This window comes from Dama dama, chromosome 3, assembly GCF_033118175.1.
Source record: "Dama dama isolate Ldn47 chromosome 3, ASM3311817v1, whole genome shotgun sequence".
NCBI lineage: Eukaryota > Metazoa > Chordata > Mammalia > Artiodactyla > Cervidae > Dama > Dama dama.
In genome coordinates this window covers 55,460,827-55,485,214 of record NC_083683.1, presented here as the reverse complement: position 1 = coordinate 55,485,214, position 24,388 = coordinate 55,460,827, and the positions used below count along the sequence as shown (strand labels likewise).

The following is a 24,388-nucleotide window of genomic DNA, read 5'->3' as shown; positions in this document are numbered from 1 at the left end:
CCTTCATTAAGTATCACCTCTAACATTATGTTTGCTGAAATGTATTTTATTAAGGACCTAATTCTCTCTCTAGTTTGCTTGGAAAACAACTTCTCTTAAAAGTCTTCAAACACAAAACAAACACATGAAGTAGTAACAGTCTTATTCACAATGCAAGATATGACTCTATAGCGATATAGTGAAATGATGCATTCCTTTCAATTGTGAAAAAATAAAGCCTATACTCTGTAATACATTTGTTAACCTTTCATAAGAAAATATTTTAGATCCTTTATTAATCAACTTTTATGCCTACTATAATTTATGTACTTTCTGTATGTTATCTCAGAGTGCTAAGCTCTCTACTTTCATTGCTCCATTTAATTCCCACAATAACTTTATTCACTTGTATTATTATTTCTAATTTACAAACAAAGAAGTCAATATCCCATTCAGTTAATGTGAAGCAGAGCTGGAATTCAAATTAAGGGTTTTGTAATAATAATAGCTTTGTTCCTAAACAATTTTCTAGAAGGACAATGTGCAGTATTAAAGCTCTGGGACATTGATCCTTTAGTAGAATATTGGTCCCATCATTTAAAAGCTCTGTGATTAGAGGCACATTACTCAATCTCCCTAAACCTCAACTGTCTCATCTCTAAGTGGAAATTATTTACCTTATGAAATCTTTTAATGATTAGAAACATGTAAGGGAAGCAAGGTTAGTACTTTCCAGTACATAATATTTGCTGAATCAAATTTGTATTATGCTCTCAATGCTCATTTTATGCTTTAATATGCTTATAAGAAAATATTATCTACTCTAATAAATCACCACATTTGGCAATGTTTCCATTCTTCTAAACATAGTAGAGGATCATATAATTTCAATCATCTTACAAGAATATGTCTATATATTTAATACAATAAAATTCAACAGACTTTCTCTTTAATTGCTGTTTTTTCTTTCATCCTGTTTTTGAAAAATTGAGTATTCATAAAATTGGACATTTATATTTTTTATCATTACAAAAAAAAAGCTTTCTGAAACAGGGGGTTATTTGTCTTGTCATGTACCATTATATCAAGTCTCTAAGAGATGCCAGCATTCGTTATATGAAATAAAGGCTAGTTCCCATTTGATGGGAAGGGTACTGTGTGCCTCATTATGCTGACTGAAAGACAGGACATTATCTAGTGCAGCATACACCCTTATCTGTCCAATTACTTAATGTTAAGATCACAAGACACAGTTGGGTATATTCTTTGGTTTCAGACAAGTGCATTATAAAATGGATGGTCCCAAATGAAGAATTAGAAGATGTGTTTGTAACCCATTTAATTTTGAGTGTAAATGAGAGATAACAAAAGCATCCTTCAAAGTGATGTGTCATTGTAAGACCAAACCCTCATAGTTAATAGCTCTGCAGGTACAGTTGGCAAGTCAGTATCCTAAAATGGTATACTCAGGTTTGCTTTGAAAGCTTTTGCCACTTATTTACCAGACACAACTAAGAAGGAAAAGAGAAAAAATACTATAACACTGGAATCAACACTTTCATACCATGTATAGAACTTTAATTTCATGTCCAATGAAGCTATTCTGCTCTTTCATATACTTTTATTTTTTAGATATGTTTGATAAAGGAGAAGAATGGTATCAAGAACATATTTAATAGCCAGTAAGATGCTACATTAAATTCAGTAGCTGTCACTAATAATACAATAGAAAAATCTTGTTTTAAAAGTGTTAACCTGACTATCCAGTTAGGTGTGATATGTAAAAATCCTTTTGAAGTTCTAGATGAGTGTTAATACGCTGGACTTTCTTACATTCATTCATACTTTCATCTGGTCCTTCCCTCATACTTCAGTTGGTAAAGAATCTGTCTGTAATTCAGGAGACCCCAGTTGTAGAAGGGATAGGCTACCCACTCCAGTATTCTTGGGCTTTCCTTGTGGCTCAGCTGGTTAAGAATCCACCTGCAATGTAGGAGACCTGGGTTGGATCCCTGGGTTGGGACGATCCCCTGGAGAAGGAAGAGGCTCCAGTATTCTGGTCTGGAGAATTCCATGGACTGTATAGTCCATGGGGTCACACAGAGTCAGACACAACTGAGCAACTTTCACTTTATACATTCATCCAGCAAACTGTTACTGGGGATTTTTTAATACATTGTAGATATTTAAGATATGAATTAAAAATAATTGTACATATTTAGCTTGTACTATATTAGTATCTACAGGACTGAAATCAGATTTTATTCATATTTTAACTTTAGTGCTTAGCACAGCATAGTATCTATAACTGGTACTTAACATTATTTGTAGGAAAAGAGAGGAACAAGAAGGAAAAGAGGATGGTTCTGGAAATTGTAAGTTAAGAGAGGATAATGAAAAGGAAAGTAGTGATCAAAGCTACAGTGATAATTGTATATTAAAATTTAGATAAATCCATTAATAAATGCAATTCATTTTGTTCAAAATAAAGTTAACATATGCATTAGATGCTTTTGTTTTTAATACAGTGAGATAAACTGGGAAGTGTTCATTCTTTCACTTAAATGAAATATCCATAATTGGTCTGAGTTCTTTACATTAATAATAAATTTACTATTTATTATGATTATTTCAGTTTGTAGCATTCTTTTCTGCCCCTCTGAACTTTCCCCAGATTACTTGTTTTTAGATTAACATTCCATTGAGAAATTAACAAATTTACTCTACTACATGCTTTTAAATTTCCTGTTTGAGATTAAAATTTAGGTTAATAAGCAAACAACAAATTTGGCCTGATAAACCCTAAAGACATTAAGATTTTTGTGAACTATCTCAGTATATCTCTTTTATCTGATGTGTGTGTGCTAGATTGCTTCAGTTTTGTCAGACTCTTTGCAACTCTCTGGACCATAGCTTGCCAGGCTTCTCTATCATGAGATTCTCCAGACAAGAATACTAGAGTGAGTTACCATGCCCTCCCACAGGGGATCTTCCTCACCTGCAAAGAGCATCAATTTAACATGGTAGATGCATTAAAATTGTTAGCAATATGCTCCACTGTCAGAGCAGTAGATCCTGAGTTATGGGCAACTCATTTGAATATCCAAATATGCAGTTCATTTGATTTTATTAATTTTTTGACTTTATTAATTTTATTAATCTCTTCAGAAAGAAAACATATTTACAGATAGAATAAAAGCATATGTAAGACTTTAATCCCTTTATCTAGACTCTAGAGTATTACTTGCCATTTTGAATTTTTTACTAAAAATTTATTTTAAATCACAAAGAAATTCTGATGCAAGTTAAAATAAGAAGCTATTGGGTTAGCCAGGAAGTTTATTCAAGTTTTTCTGGATGACATTATGAAAAAACCCAAATGATCTTTTTTGATCAACCCAATATATCCATGGTAACTTCATCTCTGTAAAAATAGCTATTTAAATTAAAGCAATAATTAACAAGAATTGAATAATCAATATATTCTAAGTCAAGAGCCTCTACTCCATAGTTTTTATAGGTCGCAAGATGATTTGCATATTCTTAAATAAAATGCTAAAGTCCCCAAAGGTACTTCTATGCAAATTATTTAAGCACAAAATCTAAAAGTAAAATTGACAGCATTAGTTTCATACCATAGGAAAGATGAATCATGGTATTGGCTTGATTTTCTTTTTAAATATTTTCTAGATCTACAACTAAAATTCAAAAGCTGTCCTATAAAACATCATTAAGGAATTAGTGTTAGACTGAAATCATGGCAAAAGCATGAGTTTAAAAACCTCACTACTTTTAATTGTTTATTTGTGATTAATTCAAGAACTTTATATTTTTCCAAAATATTTGTTAAAATTATTTTTAATGATTTATCATTAAGAGAACATCTAGTTAGCTCACTGTTAGATGCCCTGGAGCCTAAAGTTAAATAAACTTCCTTGTGCTCAGGGTAATTTAGTTCCCTGAATGGAATCACTATTTGGCCAAGTCCTGTTTCTGCAGGACTAAATACAAATACAAAATAGCTAGTTACTCAGATTCATGTCAGATGTGTAGGTTATATGTCCAATTCCCTTGTGAAAAAAATATCCCTTAGCTGCTAAATTTACAACTGAATATTCAAAGCTCAAAGAAGGAAATTAAATCAGTTATTATTCCAAGTAATGTATAAGACACTCTGTTAAGAGATACAGCTACCTTATTTCTGAGCTTTTGTTTGTCTTGTTTTCAGCATAATGAACTCAATGGGTGATCTTTGAAGAGCAAAATTATCTTTAAAATAAGTGTTATGAAATGGGAAAAACATTCACTATAACATAGACTATTTTTAGATCTTTTCTAAATAAGAAAGGTTCATATTGATTATAATAAAAAGGATTATAGTGAAATGTTTTGGCAAATAATACTTGCCCTGATGAAAGCAATACCTGATTCAACAAATTCCAGTATAATAATTATTCTGGAGTTACTTTTGAAATTATTTGCCTGTCACCACAATATTTATACTTACGCACACAAAATTTGACTTATTCATTGATTGCAAGACAACATGCTTTTTGTTTCTCTATAGCACGTAGAGTTTAGGCTTCAGAACATGAGTTATGGAGTTTAAAGAATTTCCGAGTATTCTAATGTTTCAGCCTTCAATATGTGTAAGGTATAGTTCCAGACAAAGCAATGAAGAAAAGAAGACGACCTCAAGGGAGGCAGCTTACCTTTATCCAGGCAAGGAGGGGTGATAGTCGGTCTAACGACCAGGGTGAGCACGTGCGGGATTAGGGCGGCTTCATATTTAAGGGGCGGTTTTGCAGAAGTCATTTGGGAAGATTTCGTCAGGCGGGGCGTTCTGGGTAATCTTTAGCTGTGATGACAGTTTGTGGATAAACAGAAGCGGGTAGGGTCCCGGGCAGGGGGTAGGGGGTCCCAGGCTGATGCAATCTGTCCTGAGTATCAGGGTGGGATTTAAAGTTTAGTTTTGTCATCCCCGGAGTCAGGTGGTTCAGCAAGGGCCCTTGAGGTCATTATCTTCTTTTCTAGGCCTGAGGACTCCTTCAATGTGTATTTCATCTAAAGTGCTACAAGTAAATTAACTTTTAACACCCCCATGCATTAAATTTAATTTCTAACTCTCATGTGGTGACAGTTGAATAAAAAATCCTCTCAAACTTTACATTAATTTCTTAATCTGAAAAGTAAACCAATTAATTTTATAGATATAAAAAATAGCTTCCATTTTGTTTGTTTCTGTATAATTACTATGCATAGTTCAGCAAAGAATTTTCATGACTAACATAGGGGAAATTTTGAAGTATTTGAGAATCACAGTTACATTAGGATCTGTAAATAAATACTCTCTCCAAGGTGTTGCTGTTTCCTTTTGAGAGGACTGTTTGGAAAGTCAAGGGAGAAATGACATTTCATCTGTTCTTTAAAACGTTAGGAGAACCGGGAATAATATCTCAGACTGAGTCATAGCAGTTGTGTGGGAAAATGTGTGTTCACAGTAAAGACACAGTCTTCTTCCATGTAGCTGGGTAGTTGGTCTCCAAGTGCTTGGATGGAGTACAGGAATAAACTGCTTTAATATTTATCTGTACAACTCCAATTACAGGCAAATCCAATAAGATGTAGCCTACAATAAGATACAGTATTTAATCTTATTTTTTAGTCATGTTCAACTGTTTTATAACCTATGGACTATAGGTTCTCAGATAAATAAAACATGGGAAGGCAAATCTGCTTCACTATCTTTTGTTGAAGTAAACCAGCACATTCATTTTGTCCATGAGATTTCCCAGACAAAAATACTGAAGTGGATCTCCATTTCCTCCTCCAGGGGATCTTCCCAACCTAGGGACTGAATCCACATCTTCTGCATTGTAGGCAGATTCTTTAACAGTGAGCCACCTACTAATCTGATAATATATAGCATATACCCTGAAGGACCTCTGAGGAGAGAGAATAACTTGGAAAAAAACAAAGAAGCCATTGGACTTGGTAGTTAAAAGCAATTTTGTGATTTTTGAGAAAGTGATTTCAGTAATATAAAGACATGGAAAACAGATTATGCATCGTTAAAAAGTGATTATAGAGTGAAGTACAAAAATAGTCATATATCAGTTCTCCTTTGCACCTCAGTGACAAGAAAGGGTGAGGTGGCTTGGAGGTTAAGTGTAAAGCAGTATTATAGGATGATTTTTAAGGCTGAGAGATTACAAAGGATAGTCACTACAGTAGAGAGACTGAAAAATTGAATGATGTTATAAAAAGATAGAAGTAAGGGAGAACCCTGACAGAGCAGGGTTCCCGAAGAGATTTAGGCATTGAAAATGAGAACACAAGAACAGTATTAGATTTGTAATGTTTCCAAATATCTTTGGGAAGTGTAATCCCATGTTAATATGAATATACCATTTCTTAACAGTTATTTGTAGACTGAGGCATGAAACTAACCCAACAGTATGCTGTTAGAAGTTTATAGAGTTCAAAACAAGAGCTGTGAAATCTTTTCCCAACAAAATGTGTCTAATCTTTCAAAATCATATTAAATGAAGGGACACAGAAAAAATTTAAAAAGGGAAGGCAAATTTGCTTCACTACCTTTTGGTGAAGGAAATCAGCACATTTCCTATAGCACTGAATTAATTTTTATCTTGGCAGAAAATCAGATTATTACAGAAACTCTGGGACATTGTCATTATAATTGAGAATACCGTGTGAAGCTTGTCTTTTCTAGTAAAAGAAAAAAAATGTGTATGGTTTCTAAGTGAATAAGAAATCTAACATCAGAAAAAAATTACATGTCCTCTCGTTTGTGGTTTTATTTGTTTCAGCACCTAATGTGGCTCCTTCAGATGTAGGAGGTGGGGGTGGAAGCAACAGAGAACTGACCATAACATGGGCGGTAAGTGTTAAGAAGTTGCACATGTTATTTGTTGCTTTACCTACACTTAATCTCAAACTCATTTTGTTTCCTGAAATAAAATAAAATAAAAGACAATGCCTCAAAAACAAATAAGTTACTAAAATTGATTTTTTTTCTCTAATGCATGCCAGATTTTGCCTAATTTACTATGGCATAGTGTGCCATTCCTATGTAAAAATAAATTATTGATACTATAGTATCTATAGGCCTAGGCCTAAAAGATTAAATAAACATTCAATTCTTTATTCCAGAGATGAAAGTACTCTGTACTCACTGTGGCCTGGTAACCCAATTGCAATTCATCATTTTTGCTCTGGACTTTCAAAATTTCAAAGATTAGGTTAAAAAATCTTTTGTATCAGCATCTGTTTTTAAATTGGCCCTTGCTCTCTGACTTGAAACTTACTTTGATCAGCACGTGTAATTATCATTATAGGTCAGTCTCAGAAGTCCCCAAAAATGACTTGTTATTAAGGTATCCAAAACATTTTATTAAAATTTTATGACCCAAAGGGAGCTTTATATCAGAGATTATAATGTTTGGAAAATAAAGCATCTTAGCTGGATTTTTGAAGTGACAGAGATGTTGGGGGTGAGGAAAACTTTGATAACATAAAAGTGTCTGAATTAGACATCTGGCATTCATGTAGATAACATACTTTATATAGCTCTATGTATCCATTAAATACTCGTATTTAATCTCTGCTGATGGTCAAAGAACACAATTAAGACTCCAAACAATTCTGAAAACTACAGAAATAATGAACAGGTTTTATTTTTAAGTGAGTCAAATTAATTTATACAATAAGTGGATATTTAGCCAAAGTTGACTTCACTCTGTATTGTATAGTCATATTTTATAGCTGGCATTACATCATATATTAAAGTAGGATTTAGGCAAAAATTGCCTCTTCTTCATTTGACTCTCAAATGATTTGGCAGTTTTAGTGACAGTGTGATACACAAAAAGTGAAGATATTAGAAAATTTGAACATTTTACTTCTTTAGGTTTTATTTTCTCAACATTTGCAGATATCTGCCTCACAATAAGATGAGAAGCTTGTTAAAACATTTAGATTGGAACTCATTTTCCGTAAATGTGAAATCAAGTCTCTGAGAACAGGACTAGAGAGTCACTACATTCTGAAAGCTTCATAGCTAATTCTGATATGTTAGCCGCTCAGTCATGTCTGACTCTTTGCAATACCATGAACTGTAGCCTGCCATGCTCCTCTATCCATGGAATTCTCCAGGCAAGAATACTGGAATAGGTTGCCATTCACTTCTCCAGGGGATCGTCCCAACCCAGGGATTGAACCTGGGTCTCCCACATTGCAGGCAGATTCTTTACCATCTGAGCCACGAGGGAAGCCCAATTCTGATATACTAAATTGCAAAAATTAAGTATAGAACTATCAATAAGGAAAAGAAATGTTTAAACTCTGGTGAGAATGTTAGGCTATTCTGTTAATAATGTAAAATCACATTATGTGCCTCCTTGCTATCATGCTTTACAATTCTATATTGTGCAACCAAAAACAACTTATTCTTCCTTTGAACTTTGTACATTTACATGCATCCCTGTTTAACATAAAGATATTCAAGCTACTATGTTGTAATTAGTTAAAGGTTTTCCCTCAAGTTACTTTAACTGTGATATTCCTGTGTAAAAAGCAAATATATAATGGCTAAAAAAAGATTAAATGATGAATACTCAGTAGAATTTGTTTTAAGTCAGAATTTAGGGCTGACATGGACATCTCTACTGAGTAATTGACATATAATAGTAGCTCTAAGAAAATGTAAAACAGAGGTCTTTCTTCAGTGTTAGAGTCAGACAGGGTGCCTAGCCAGTCACCTACAGATGGAGGCAGTGCTATTCTGTTCTCCTGTCTTCTTTCTTTTTCTGTGATCAGATTCTACTGTTCAGTTGCAGTATAGAAATTCCAGTGTATAGTTAACTTTCTTACTATAGTCTTTCAACTCTAAAGAAATTCATTAACTTACCCATTGAATAAATACTACTTGAGACTTTGTTTAGGTTTTAGGGATAAAGAGGTAAATGAAACTGTCAATAAGCCTGTTCTCATGAAACTTATGTTCTCCTAGGGAAGAAAGACAATAAAGTAGACAATAAATAAATATATAGTGTAGGCCATAATAGTGGTAAAGAAGGAAAAATAACTGGTGATGTTTTATATAGATTACTGCACAAAGAGTCTTAAAATGGCAGATCCTGTGGCCAGGGAAAACACCAAGTAGTTTTGTTTTTTTTTTAAATATAAATTTATTTAATTGGAGGCTAATTACTTTACAATATTGTAGTGGTTTTGCCATACATTGACATGGATCTGCCACGGGTGTACATGTGTTCCCCGTCCTGAACCTCCTTCCCACTTCCCTCCCCATCCCATCCCTCTGGGTCATCCCAGTGCACCAGCCCTGAAAACCCTGTCTCATGCATCGAACCTGGACTGGCAATCCTTTTCACATATGATAATATACATATTTCAATGCCATTCTCTCAAATCATCCCACCCTCAACCTCTCCCACAGAGTCCAAAAGACTGTTCTGTACTTCTGTGTCTCTTTTGCTGTCTCGCATGTGGGGTTATCATTACCACCTTTCTAAATTACATATATATGTGTTAGTATGCTGTATTGGTGTTTTTCTTACTGGCTTACTTCACTCTGTATAATGGGCTCCAGTTTCATCCACCTCATTAGAACTGATTCAAATGTATTCTTTTTAATGGCCAAGTAATATTCCATTGTGTATATGTACCACAGCTTTCTTATCCATTCATCTGCTGATGGGCATCTAGGTCGCTTCCATGTCCTGGTTATTATAAACAGTGCTGCAATGAACATTGGGGTACACGTGACTCTCTCAATCCTGGTTTCCTTGGTGTGTATGCCCAGCAGTGGGATTGCTGGGTCATATGGCAGTTCTATTTCCAGTTTCTTAAGAAATCTCCACACTGTTCTCCATAGTGGCTGTACTAGTTTGCATTCCCACCAACAGTGTAAGAGGGTTCCTTTTTCTCCACACCCTCTCCAGCATTTATTGCTTGTAGACTTTTGGATAGCAGCCATTCTGACTGGCATGTAATGGTACCTCATTGTGGTTTTGATTTGCATTTCTCTGATAATGAGTGATGTTGAGCATCTTTTCATGTGTTTGTCAGCCATCTGTATGTCTTCTTTGGAGAAATGTCTGTTTAGTTCTTTGGCCCATTTTTTGATTGGGTCATTTATTTTTCTGGAATTGAGCTGCAGGAGTTGCTTGTATATTTTTGAGATTAATTCTTTGTCTGTTGCTTCATTTGCTATATTTTCTTCCATTCTGAAGGCTGTCTTTTCACCTTGCTTATAGTTTCCTTTGTTGTGCAAAAGTTTTTAAGTTTCATTAGGTCCCATTTGTTTATTTTTGCTTTTATTTCCAATACTCTGAGAGGTGGGTCATAGATGATCCTGCTGTGATTTATTCCGAGAGTGTTTTGCCTATGTTTTCCTCTAGGAGTTTTATAGTTTCTGGTCTTACATTTAGATCTTTAGTCCATTTTGAGTTTATTTTTGTGTATGGTGTTAGAAAGTGTTCTAGTTTCATTCTTTTACAAGTGGTTGACCAGTTTTCCCAGCACCACTTGTCAAAGAGATTGTCCTTTCTCCATCGTATATTCTTGTCTCCTTTTTCAAAGATAAGTTGTCCATAGGTTTGTGGATTTATCACTCGGCTTTCTATTTTGTTCCATTGATCTATATTTCTGTCTTTGTGTCAGTACCATACTGTCTTGATGACTGTAGCTTTGTAGTAAAGCCTGATGTCAGGCAGGTTGATTCCTTCAGTTCCATTCTTCTTTCTCAAGATTGCTTTGGCTTTTCGAGGTTTTTTTTTGTAATTCCATACAAAATGTGAAATTATTTGTTCCAGTTCTGTGAAGAATACCATTGGTAGCTTGATAGGGATTGCATTGAATCTATAGATTACTTTGGGTAGTATACTCATTTTCACTATATTGATTCTTCCAATCCATGAACATGGTATATTTCTCCATCTATTTGTGTCCTCTTTGATTTCTTTCATCAGTGTTTTATAGTTTTCTATATATGGGTCTTTCTTTCTTTAGGTAGATTTAGTCCTAAGTATTTTATTCTTTTCGTTGCAATAGTGAACAGAATTGTTTCCTTAATTTCTCTGTTTTCTCATTGTTAGCGTATAGGAATGCAAGGGATTTCTATGTGTTAATTTTATATCCTGCAACTTTACTATATTCACTAATTAGCTCTAGTAATTTTCTGGTGGAGTCTTTAGGGTTTTCTATGTAGAGGATCATGTCATCTGCAAACAGTGAGAGTTTTACTTCTTCTTTCCAATCTTTTTAGCCTTAAGAAAGTGAGGGAAGGGCCTTTTGACTCAGGGAAAGCACCCTTGAAGGAAGAAACTGAAAGTAAAAAGACCCAGAGTGAGAGGTACCCCTCCCCCAGGGTGTTTCAGAAATAGTCAACTTGGTAAGTGAAGTCTCACGTGTTGCAGCTTGTTTGTGCTGGATTTTTGTAGGCAGCTCTCACTTAGGAAATAAAACTGTTTTTACAGAAAGCATGCTTCCATGTGTAGCATTTTTGTTTGCATATGATTTTCTCCCTGTTACTTGTATTGCTTGAACCTATTTAACATTTCAATTTCTATTTAGCCTTTGTCAAGAGAATACCACTATGGCAACAATTTTGGTTACATAGTGGCATTTAAACCATATGATGGGGAAGAATGGAAAAAAGTGACAGTTACTAATCCAGATACTGGCCGCTATGTCCATAAAGATGAGACCATGCGCCCTTCCACTGCATTTCAAGTCAAAGTCAAAGCTTTCAACAACAAAGGAGATGGACCCTACAGTCTCACAGCTGTCATCCATTCTGCACAAGATGGTAGGTGAAAGAAAGGCCCCATTGACATGATGAGGGGGATTAAAAATCTGGTTCTCTAGTAGACATTTTGTTTACAGTATTTTCAGTATTATTTTGAGCCAAGTCAGCATGTCAGTCTCTTTATCTAAATGACAAGAATGTTGCCAAAATCTTTTTCATCCTTTATATTGTGTTTATTTATTTATTTTTTATTTATTTATTTATTTTTTTTCCCAGTGGGTTTTGTCATACATTGATATGAATCAGCCATGGATTTACATGTATTCCCAATCCCGATCCCCCCTCCCACCTCCCTCTCCACCCGATTCCTCTGGGTCTTCCCAGTGCACCAGGCCGGAGCACTTGTCTCGTGCATCCCACCTGCGCTGGTGATCTGTTTCACCATAGATAGTATACATGCTGTTCTTTTGAAATATCCCACCCTCACATTCTCCCACAAAGTTCAAAAGTCTGTTCTGTATTTCTGTGTCTCTTTTTCTGTTCTGCATATAGGGTTATCGTTATCACCTTTCTAAATTCCATATACATGTGTCAGTATGCTGTAATGTTCTTTATCTTTCTGGCTTACTTCTATATTGTGTTTATGATAGTTAGTAAATCACCACTAAAATCATTGACTTAGACCCTATTCCTGATCTCTTAATTATAATTTTGCAGTCAGAAATTCTCTAGATTTGAGAACTTCAGTGTGCCTGTTCATTCATAAAATTCACTAGTTTACCAAGTCTTTAATATATACTAATAATATTTAATTAATAATATTTTTTGATAAAATTTCTCCATTTAACTAAAAAATATATAATGTAGCATTTATGTAACTTTTTTTGTCATTACATTAGCATGTTCGTTAGTGTTAGTGTTAGTCGCTCAGTTGTGTCCAACTCTTTGCAACTCCATGGACTGTAGCCCACCAGATTCCTCTGTCCATGGAATTCTCCAGGCAAGAATCCTGGAGTGGGTTGCCATTCCCTTCTCCAGGGGATCTTCCCACCCAGGGCTTGAACCAGGGTCTCCAACATTGCAGGAAGATTCTTTATCAACAGTAGCATCCTGGAATTTTATTAAAGGGAATTTAGGCATAATTCTATGAAAAAGGGGTCAGAAGGCCAATTGAAATTTTTTCTTGGAAATAAAAATATATATGAAAGGGATAAAATTACCGATACTGGTTCTCTGTTTTTCTAGAAACTTTAATTGAACTGATCATGTTCCTGAAGAACTTTATATATCTATGATAAATGATACATAATTTTAAATGTAATTACACTAATTTCTATGATTTCCTATTTAAGTTACTACATTTGTATTATTTATTTTCCTATTTGAAAAGATAATACTTCCTTATTATACCTTTGTACTCATGTGCACTAGGTAAATAATTAATAACAGAAAGAGAAAATAGAAATTTTCATTGCTTTCTGACCTAACACATTGGTGCTTGGATAAGTTTCACTTTGCACACGTGTGACAAGCAACAATGGAGGGTTTTAAAACTTAAAGCTATGTGAAATATTCTTATGATTTCTTAGAGGAAAAGCACTATTTGTTAGTTTACCCAATTTACATTATGTTTGGCCCACAAGAAACATTTTGCTATCCCTTAAAGTTTATACTCTTTAGTCATAGATTTATTAGCTTTCATATTTGTTAAAAATGTATATATTCAAATCACTCCATGATCTTTACTTCCGATACTAACATGAATAACTATCTTATATATGTATCTATGTACACACACTCTTTTTGAAAGACAAAACACATAGAAAAACAAGTAGAAATTTCTAAATTTATAATCAATTCTGGACTTTTTAATCCTCAGTAATAAATTTTACATTTTCAAAACTCACTCTAATTTGGAGAAATACAATAACTTGACTCAGTCTTAATAGTTTGAATGACATATGTACAACTCATAGAGAAAATGAAAATATAAAATATTTTACAAGTTATCTTCTCACCCAGTATCATTTTTAATGTTTTATTTGATGCTTAAGTAATCAGGTAAAGGCCATGCTTGTCATGTCTTTAGTTATGGCCATCTGTATTTAATTACATTTCTTTCCTAAATGTGTCATAAGCCTCATAAAACCTGCATGTGCCGAAACTTGTATAAATGTTCATTTTCTCTTTTACTGTTAAGAAATCAATCATAGCACCACACATTTACCTTGTTTTGGAAAGACAACTGTGTTCATATGCAGGACACTTTAGCATAAAAGAGTATTATGGCTTGTTAATAGAAGACAATAAAAATTGATCACTCCTGATCATTCCTGCTTAAGATTTCCTTAGTTTCTTTGTGTAATTTTGGTAAGGGATATACAGTACTTTTTTTTTCACTGAACAGAGGCCTTTTTGATACATATTTGACTTGATGCCCAGTTGGAAGATTAGACTTATAAAAGCTTTTCTGAGCCCAAGAAGCGGTGAATGTCACAACTTGTTTCAAAGGATCTTAAAAAAAAAACTTAGCTTAAACATAAAAGAAAAAGAGGAAAGTATTGCTGTGTATCTTTAGCTCATACAAATAGCATGAAAAAGTTGAAAATTAATTGTTAATGAATAATTTTCTGTAAGAAATACCTAATTTCCTATTTTTAATAATATATAGTTAATAAGTTGAACATATTAATAATAAATTTTGATTTGCATTCACAAGCTTTCATAAACAAGTTAATTAAAAGAAATATAAAATATTAGTATGGTTCTTGCTCAAGGATATCAGAGAAATTCTTATGGATTTCCATATTTTGTAAAAGTGTGTGTGTACATATGTATGTATATGTGTCTCTATATTAACATTCATATATATGAATATGTGTGTGTGTATATTACTGATGACCATGACAAATAAAAAGAGGAAGAAGTAATAAAATTATTGAACTATTTATTTTGGAAATATTAAAACTTTTAAATACTAAAATATGGTTTCATCCATTCATACAGCAAATGGTGCTATTTGAGTTTCTTAATATAAGCATCTTATGTAAGAATGCAATGTTCTCATCAAATTTCAGCTCCCAGTGAAGCCCCAACAGCAGTAGGAGTAAAAGTCTTATCATCTTCTGAGATATCTGTTCATTGGGAGCACGTAGTAGAAAAAATAGTAGAAAGCTATCAGGTGAGTTCAATTTTTATCAAACTGAAATACATCTACTCATAATTATCAGCATATGTTTTCAAATATGTTGCATCTTTCAATGTTCTGTGTCCTTCTGATTTATGTGACAACTAACACTATATTTATTGCATTCAATATGTTGGATATTTATTAATTAATTATTATGAGTAAAGTGGAGATTTCCAACTAATTTTTCTATGAGAGATGTAGAGTCTTACATGTAAGTAAACAACTGACCAAAATAAAAGCTAAAGTAATAACACTCAGACTTAAACACGATCTTTTGAAACAAATTTTCTCATAACATCTGGTGAATCTCAAGTTTTTGGGAAATCATTTTGGTAATTTAAAATGTTTGTCATATTTGATTCAATAGTTCCACTTCCAAAAGACCCTCATAAGGAAACACTTCTAAATATACTAAATATGTATCCCATTATATTATATATGAAGGCAGAAAATTGGCAAACTCAAAATATCTCAAAGGTAACTTCCTTTGAAATAAGTCTTAAAAGAGTAGTAGGAATTAGCCAGGAGGAAAGGGGAGGACTTGTTTTATTCAAAGGAAATAAGACCTGGGAAATTAAAAATAGTTCAGTTGGGATCTTCATTATGAAATTTAGACTCAATTGTGTAGGAAAATTGAAGTCATCTCATTGCACAAAGACTGAAAATTAAGAGGAACTGACATCATCCTACCTTTGCCAATGAGCAAATGGATGCCAAAGTGTTTCAATGACTTGTCTTAGTTAGCACCAAGGGAAAATGTCAGAGACTGCCTAAAATTCAGATGTCCTGATTCCAAGTCTATGCTTTATGCCAAAGCACAGACTCCCTTTATTTTATTCAGTGAGTGGACAGTAATTGACCTTCTGGAGCCGTGGCTGGTGAGCTGCCCACCCAGTCAGCTTGCCCTCAGCTCTTGCGCTTCCTCATACATCCATGGAATATTCATTTCATGAAGGTAGCATTTTGTCTCTTTTGCTCTCACTGTCAAGAACAGAGGGCATATCATAGGCATTAATGAAATATTCACTGAGCGCTGATAGAAATACTGAAGTATGGTCAAATAAAATGCTGCAATCTGACTTTCTCAAGACCATGTAACCACAGGAGGAGCCTAAGGTTTTAAGGTGCAAACACACAACCTAATAGAAGATTTTTCTTGGTGTCATAGGTTATGATTGGGGTAGGTAGATGTCAAAATATTTTCAAATTATTCTTGCAAACATTTAGCTGAAGTTATCATCAAGACTGGAGTTATAGAAGTGGACTGTGAAGATCCAATATTCATAATATATTAAACTTCCATTTACAGCTGGTAGAAAAGAAATGGGAAACAGAAATTCACTAAATGTTGCAAGCCCCTATAATAAACTAGTCCAAGGTATCTTGAGAGAACACATCAATATTTAGAATTTTCAAGCCATATTTTAGACATAGATTTTCTTCATTTTTTTAAAATATTATTGCTTTCTAAGTAATAAGAGAAAAAATGTTAATATATATCCCATGCATTGTCAAATGCTGAAGATATATTTTATTTTGTTAAAAACATGCCACCGAAATATATCTTGCCTTTGTCAAATAATTATATATTAACTATTTTATAACTTCTGACATGCAGATGACAAAGGCCATACAAGATAGGAAATGATACCCTGGCACCAGTGAATTTAGACAGTAATCAGAATATATGCTCTTGATGGGGAAATGAGCTAAATTCAGTTCAGTTCAGTCGCTCAGTCGTGTCCGACTCTTTGCGACCCCATGAATTGCAGCACGCCAGGCCTCCCTGTCCATCACCAACTCCTGGAGTTTACTCAAACTCACGCCCATCGAGTCGATGATGCCATCCAGCCATCTCATCCTCTGTCGTCCCCTTCTCCTCCTGCCCCCAATCCCTCCCAGCATCAGGGTCTTTTCCAATGAGTCAACTCTTCACCTGAGGTGGCCAAAGTATTGGAGTTTCAGCTTCAGCATCAGTCCGTCCAATGAACACCTAGGACTGATCTCCTTTAGGATGGACTGGTTGGATCTCCTTGCAGTCCAAGGGACTCTCAAGAGTCTTCTCCAACACCACAGTTCAAAAGCATCAATTTTTCAGCGCTCAGCTTTCTTCACAGTCCGACTCTCACATCCATACATGACCACTGGAAAAACCATAGCCTTGACCAGCTAAATTAAGGATGCCAAATTAAATAGTCAGCAAAAACTAATCTTCAAATAATCTTTAACAGCTATGATTTCCTCAAATGATAAAAAACTATATGCTAGCAAGTTTAGTTTCATAGATTTCTGGTGTTTAGCAACTCCACACTAGAAAATTATGAGCTTGGTTGCTGAGCAGACATGGGTTTAATCTCTCAGCTCTGTCACTTAGGAATTTTGTGGAAAATTTATTCAAATTGTCTGAGCCCTAATTTCCTCACCTACAAAGCTAAGAGTAATCACTGCCTCATATCCTTCCATCCTGTGGAAGAAATTAAATAACCTGCACTTAATGTCATTTCCTGTTTTATGTCATTGGACATTTGAAGAAGACAATGATGATGTTAATAATGATAATTGGTAATATTTGTTAATCCTTATTATATTAAACATTTAATTAAGCTCATCGTATTGAATCCACACAATCACAGGGGGTAAATACTATTATTTTTTTTCCATTTTAGAGATGAAGAACTTGGAGGTTTAAAAACATTTATCTGAGTAATAATTGGTATATCCTGACTTGAACCTAGGTCTTTCCTCCCCAGAGAATAGTTAAAAGTGTTGGAAGTAAATCACAAAATTATTATTGCCATTTATTCCTTCTTAAAAAGCCTTTAACTTTTTCACACAGAGCCTTGAATATCAAAGAGTCAAGCATGACAGTTTAAAAGAGACAATCCATAACATTTATTCTCCTCTAAGAAAATGTTCTTTATGGGGGAAAAGCTTGGCTCGCTATAATATGGTTATTGTTTCTGTTTTAAAATATGAAGGAAAAGTCAATGATTTAACAAGACAGATGATCATGAAAGCTAATACTCCACTGCACTTTCCATGAAAATGTGCTATGGGTCTAAATTATAAAGAAACAGAAAAAAAAGCAAGTTAATAAAATAAGATAAATAAGAAGATGTGTGATTGACCCCCATCTCAAGGTTAATTTCCTGAGATTTAAGTGAGAATTGTAGGCAGTTGGATTTAAAAATAAACCCTTGTGGTTTTAAATTTATCTTATAGAAAGTTCAAGTTTTATTTTCCTCCCCTGCTCCGTCCGCCCCACCTTGGCTAGTTAAAGAGCTCACCACTCCTAACCTTGATCTTAATTTCCTGCAGTGTAGATGAACTAGAAGATTTCAAGAAGTGTTTCTTATCAAAGGCATATTAGAACTTTGGGCTCCTGCCCAGGAATCCACAAAAGACTTAGTTTACTTACCCAGCAAGTAAAGAATTCCCTTAATGAAAACAAGCACAATGTGCTATCGGGATTAACAGAAAGCCTCTTAGCAGCTGAATCAGAGATTAATGAAGATGATTGATTATTCTTAAAAGATTTCAGTCCTGAGTACTTTACTCAGATGTCTTAAAATGTCAAATATTGTGGAGAGCAGAAGCTCATGTTAGGAAGTATGCTATTTTCTTATTTGGGGAAGGCATGTATCTTCCTCTGATCTTCTAAAAGGAAAGTCAGACACAGGTGTAGCCAAAGTTAGTGATTTTGCTGTTGTTATTGTTGCTTATTTATTTGTTTTAAATATGATCCCAGGGAGAAAATAAGAGGTAAAAGCAGAATGAGCAGGAGAGGGAGAAGCTTAGTTAGAAAAACGCTTTATCATGTTGGCAACCACCGTGGGCAACTTATACTCCATCCCTTGGGATCTTTGAGGAACATCATAAATGTGGTTCAGAACTGACCCACATGGGATGAAAGGGGACGCTTTCAACCACTGTAATTGCCCACAGGTTAAGAATGGCCCCAGGGGCCCCACCTCCCCTCCCTGCATGAACTGCAGGGCAAAGTTCACACTGCAGCATCAAGAATGATCCAAGACAGGAAGTGGGAGTTTAGCAGAGGAAAAATGCAGGTAGTACTTATGGGAAGCTGGTTGAAGCCTGCATAGAACTGTTTAGTTTCTGCACCAATGGCTAGAATAAAAACGAACTTTGAATAGTTTCTAAGAGGTGTAAGAATACAGGTTTTTGAAAGATTTATATTATTGCTCTTCTTAACCCATAGAATGTACTAATGCGTGATAGTCTGTGATCTGGATGATATCAAGGTATTATATAACATCTTTTTAGAGGTTGAACTTTTTGTTGTATTACATTTCCCTTGGAAGGAATATAACTACTATCTTTGTTCAAAAGTGGTGTTGTTGTAGCTCATAAATGTGTGGAAAGTATAATTATTCTTTATTAAACGTATGAGTTAGTCCTTTTTCTGAGGCTTTTCTTTTCAGCTTTCCAATATTGTTACAATGAAGAAATTTTCTTGGGGTAAAATTGTACACTTAGGTTGTTCCATCAAAGATATTAGTAATCTATGTAGACTTAAACATTTTGATTTCTTTCTTTAAAGATCTGTGAAGGCAAAAGCATGTTTGCTTGATTCACTACTGTATTCCCAGAACCTAGCACAGTAGCTGGTACAATGTATATATACAATAGATATTTTTTCAGTGAATGAATGAGTGCCATCCACATCCACTGTGCATTGTGTTCAAAATAATTAATATTCATCCTCAAGCAATTTATAATCTAGTAATAGTGGAGACCAGTAATAATGTAATTCCATAAGAAGCACTAAGATAAGTGAACACTAGACATAAAGTGTTATGCAGATTTTAGGAACATGTAAATAGAGAGTTAAATTTATATAATACCATAGCATGCATTAGAAATAAATACACCATGTGTTGCTCTAGCATGTGAAAATGAATTTATCATCTACTATCCTTAAAACAAAAACTGCTTCATTTATTTATTTATTTTTACATTTGTTCATTCAGGCTGTCTTTCAGTCTCCCTAGTGATTAGTCAAAAGCCATGCATTTGTTCTGCTCCATTACTATGGGTTCACTTCATTCCAAGCAGTTTTCTCTCAGGTTAAAGTTTGGGTCTTCACCTCAGTGGGCAACTCACTGCAAGGATCAAAATGTAGTCACCCAAATTGTCTATTTGGAAATTATCTCTAAGTGCATGGCCAATGGCTAGTTCAGATAAAAAAAAATACAGTGCCATATTTTATATAGACTGTTTAATTTAAAATTGTTTGAAAATATTGCAATTTATATGTAAATGCATGATTTGTGTTAAGGAGAGATCTTATTCAACCAAAATAATTTTATATCATATGCTTTCATTAGTAGATGCTTAAAATACTGTAAAAATGTCATTCAAATCTCATATTATAAAATAAGGAAATCAGAGATTATTTTGTGCACTCAATAACTCTCTGGGTTCCCTAGTTACCACGGCATAACTAAAGCAATGCTTAAGTTTTTGGGGAATTTCAGTGGAGACTGTGTAACATAGATCTGTGTCAAAATCAGGTGAATATAGGATTAGACACTTAGTAAATAGATGCAAAGAGTAAATTAAAGAAAATTTTGTTCTTTCCTTCTCTATTGCCAAAATGCCTCGTGGAATTTTGGGTAAAATATCAAAAAATTCGTCACTGTTAAGTTCTCATTTTAATGCTTAGTATCTTAGAAATATCTAGGTAAAAAAATCTTCTCTTTTCCTTTATGGTTTATCACAGAATATGGAAAAGAATATAAAAAAATAATATATACATGTATGAAACTGAGTCACTTTGATGTACAGCAGAGGAGGTTGGCACAACAATATAAATCTACAATGCCTTAAAAAAAAGTTTCTCCTCTTTAAATTGTATAGAAAAGTTGTGATATTGGAATGAAGATTGTAAAAGGTGGTCTCAGTTGACAGGCATCCATATAAAGTACCTGAAGCTCAGGGGCTTCAGTTTTGATTGCTATATAACAAGGTATTGTTCTTCAATCACTAAGTCGTGTCCGACTCTTTGTGACCCCATGGACTGCAGCATTAAACAAGGTAAATGCTACCGTTCCAGACTTGTTGAGAAAAGAATACACATGCATGATCCTACTTTAGTACATGGCATTTCACTGGAATATAAATGCACATTTTATTTCTCTTCAGCCAAGCAGTGGAAGAGGCCTTACATGTCACACAGTTCAAATGCCCACTAAAATGTAGGCTGTCTTCCTCCTTCTCAGATGAATGTAGGCGCTGCCTGGATGCTCCCAGCATGAGGAAGCTCATGCCTTCACAAGGATACTCCTACCCTCATAAATCCTTTCTCTGCCATCGGACTTTGGAATCACTTGGTATAATTCTGCTTTCTCAGTTCTGAGCCATCCTTGGTCAGAGAGCAGAAAGCCAAAGAGATTCTATCAAAACTCTTTGGAAAAAAATGTATTGGCATCAGAAAAAATGAGCACTAGTCTACAAGATAAAAATATATCAAAGGAAACCAATCAGAAATTACTAACTAGCCTTTTTTTAAAAAAATGTGCTCATTCTACATATAAACCCCATTTTGTTACTATGGAAATTTGAGCTGTCCAGTTTCATTTTATAATGGCTTCATATGTGTTTATGTAAAAAATTTCAGAATTATATCAATATTAAATATTGTCATAGTATTTTAGTTAATTGTGAAATTAAAACCTCATTGTTTTATAGACAGGACATTTAAAATATAAAATAGAGGTAAACTTATAAGCAAGCTTTTATTTTTATTTATAACTTAGATATAATTATAGATTTTTTAACCAAAAATTTATTTGAGGAATGAAAATTATAATTCATGGCTTTAACTTAAAATTTAAGAGACTATGAAGGCTTTTACCATCTAGACTATGCTAGATGGTAAAAGTAATCATTTTTAATCACAACATGAATGAAAGTTTTTAAAACATTTTAAAGATAAATAATTTCTGCAACCAGTTATTAGGCATAATATTTCTTTGATATCCGGTCTCTATATAGGTCCAAAGAAGATACTTTTACATACTTCTGAAATAAGCTAGCAGAAAATAATTATGCTAGCCTGTTTTAGACCACGTGGTTGTTTTTATCAGTGACCCTTAACAAATTTGCAATCATATAAACAGAAACAAAGCAGAAAACCAATGATATAAATTATTGTGTCAAATGCTTCTAAACAGAGACCAGTATTATGTTTTGAGAGCAAACCTTATGCAAAGTTTTTTGGCTTTTTCTCTGTTTTCATCTGTGTATGGCTCTTTCAGGCTGTGAAGTGGAGCTTTAATTTGCTTTTGATATCTTTAATCAGATCTGCATTGTATGCTTTGTCATAGTCTAAGACTGATAGAAATGGGACAGTAAGTAACATTTGAGAATCTGATGCCCAGCCATCATCAATGGTGTCATAACAAATTGAAAAGAATTTTTTACAACTGAAGTGTCTGAATCATGAAAAAACTTCACTCAACTTGCACGTTTACAGATTCGGTACTGGGCTTCCCATGACAAAGAGGCAGCTGCCCACAGAGTTCAAGTTGCTAGCCAAGAATACTCAGCCAGGCTGGAGAACCTTCTGCCTGACACCCAGTATTTTGTGGAAGTCAGGGCCTGCAACAGTGCAGGGTGTGGACCTCCCAGTGATATGATTGAGACCTTCACCAAGAAAGCACGTGAGTCTCAATATTTGCATTATATACTTGCCAAAATTCCCAATTGATTGAATGATACAGGTACAGGAGAGAGAAATTTACTAGCTAGCCACCTGAGCACATTTGGTTTTCAATTTTAGCCTTTAAAATCACACACATTTTAAAATACAACAAAAAAAAAAACAAACACAAACATTGTTAGTTATTGTAGATGAAAAAATGTGGCAAATACTTTCACATAATTAATATCCATTTCAGAAGTAAAATTGCAGAACCTCCTTTTCTAAAGACTATCCACAAAATCTTGCATCATTAGATAGTTTATTATTTTAAACTTGGTTTTATAAGAATGCATTAATAGCATGAGAAAATGAAAATTATGTAATTTTTCTATGCTTTGATTTATGTCATCATTGTACAATGCAAATGCAAGTTAAATGTTGAAGTGTTATCTTCACTCTCTTATTACTGTATGTTCTCATTGTTAATATAAGACCATCTGCCCTGCTCACATTTTCTGGTCATCTTCATCTCCCTGGCTTCACTATGACAGCTCCTTCTTGAAATTAAGTTGAGCAAATAGAAGAAGAGAATTTATATTCAGAATCCTGGGAAGTTTCACAAGAATTTGAAGACATTATTACCATTAGAGTTTGGAAACTTATTTGGGTGAAAAGATAGTCCTAATGGTATAACAGAGCATGGAAGTAGGATCCAGACTTTGGTATCAGAGAAAGGTTTCAAATTTGTCTCTATCACTTACTCAACTGTGTATTGGTAGGCATATTACCTCAATATTTATACATCAGCTTTGTAACTTATAAAAAGAGCATTCATTCCTTTGTTATTTTTTTCAATTTATTAATTTATCAAAAGTATGCTATGTGCCCTCAACAGCTCTAGGTATTGAGGGTAGAGAAAAGATCAAGCCAGACCCAGATCCTGTTCTCACAGGATTTAACAAACTAATGGAAAGAGAGGGAGAGAGAGAAGGAAGGAGAGAAAAATATGAGAAATAAGTGTGATAACATCAGACACCAGAGCAATAAATTAAATAAACAGATAATAAGGGAGGAGAAGGCCAAGATGGCAGAGTAGAGGACTTGAGCTCACTTCCCTCAATGAACACATCAAAAATATACCTACATGTGGAGCAATTCTCACTGAAAACGAACTGGGGGCTATTGGAAATACTCTTCCACAATCAAGGCTCTTAAGATCCACATAGAGTCAAGTTGAAAGGGAGAAGTAGTCAGGATGGGACCATAGCCCTAGTAGGGGACATAGAAGTGGAAGGGGGAGATCACAGACTCAGAGATTCTCCCTGGAGAGTGGTTTGAGCCACATCTAAGGTTCCCCAACCATGGAGTCCAGCACCAGGAAGATGAGTCCCAATAGCAGATTTCAATACTGGTGGGACTTACAAGATGGCTGTAGAAAAATAAGATCTCATTCATGAAGAGGAAAATCTGCTGGAGCGATTTCCTGGGACAGCCCCAGCATATGTCCCAGCCTGTACCAGATGCCTTCTTCAGAACAATTCCCCAGTAAAACAAAGGCTACATTGGAGATTGTGCAACTGTGGGGGATAGAACTGGCAAAGAACCAACACTGGATCTGAATGAAGCAAAGAAAACCATTGCTTGTGCTCACTGAGGCTGTGACAGTCAAGCTCTGACTGTCTTGCCGGGACTGTCCTATCACATCTCAGGCCTGCCCTGGGCACCTACTCTAGAACCCTTGCTCTAGCACTGCTTAGCCCTG

At 34.5% G+C, this 24,388-nt stretch overlaps 1 protein-coding gene across 3 annotated transcripts in view; it reads left to right on the top strand.

The window, feature by feature from the left end:
• The window catches only part of CNTN1 (contactin 1), a 403,973-nt gene that overhangs the window by 320,149 nt on the left and 59,436 nt on the right, over positions 1-24,388 (top strand). For all 3 annotated transcript variants that reach the window (XM_061129827.1, XM_061129819.1, XM_061129837.1), the window contains exons 18-21: positions 6,810-6,880; positions 11,596-11,830; positions 14,848-14,951; positions 22,459-22,645. In XM_061129827.1, the coding sequence (XP_060985810.1) occupies positions 6,810-6,880; positions 11,596-11,830; positions 14,848-14,951; positions 22,459-22,645 (597 nt within the window). The remainder of the gene's footprint in view (positions 1-6,809; positions 6,881-11,595; positions 11,831-14,847; positions 14,952-22,458; positions 22,646-24,388) is intronic.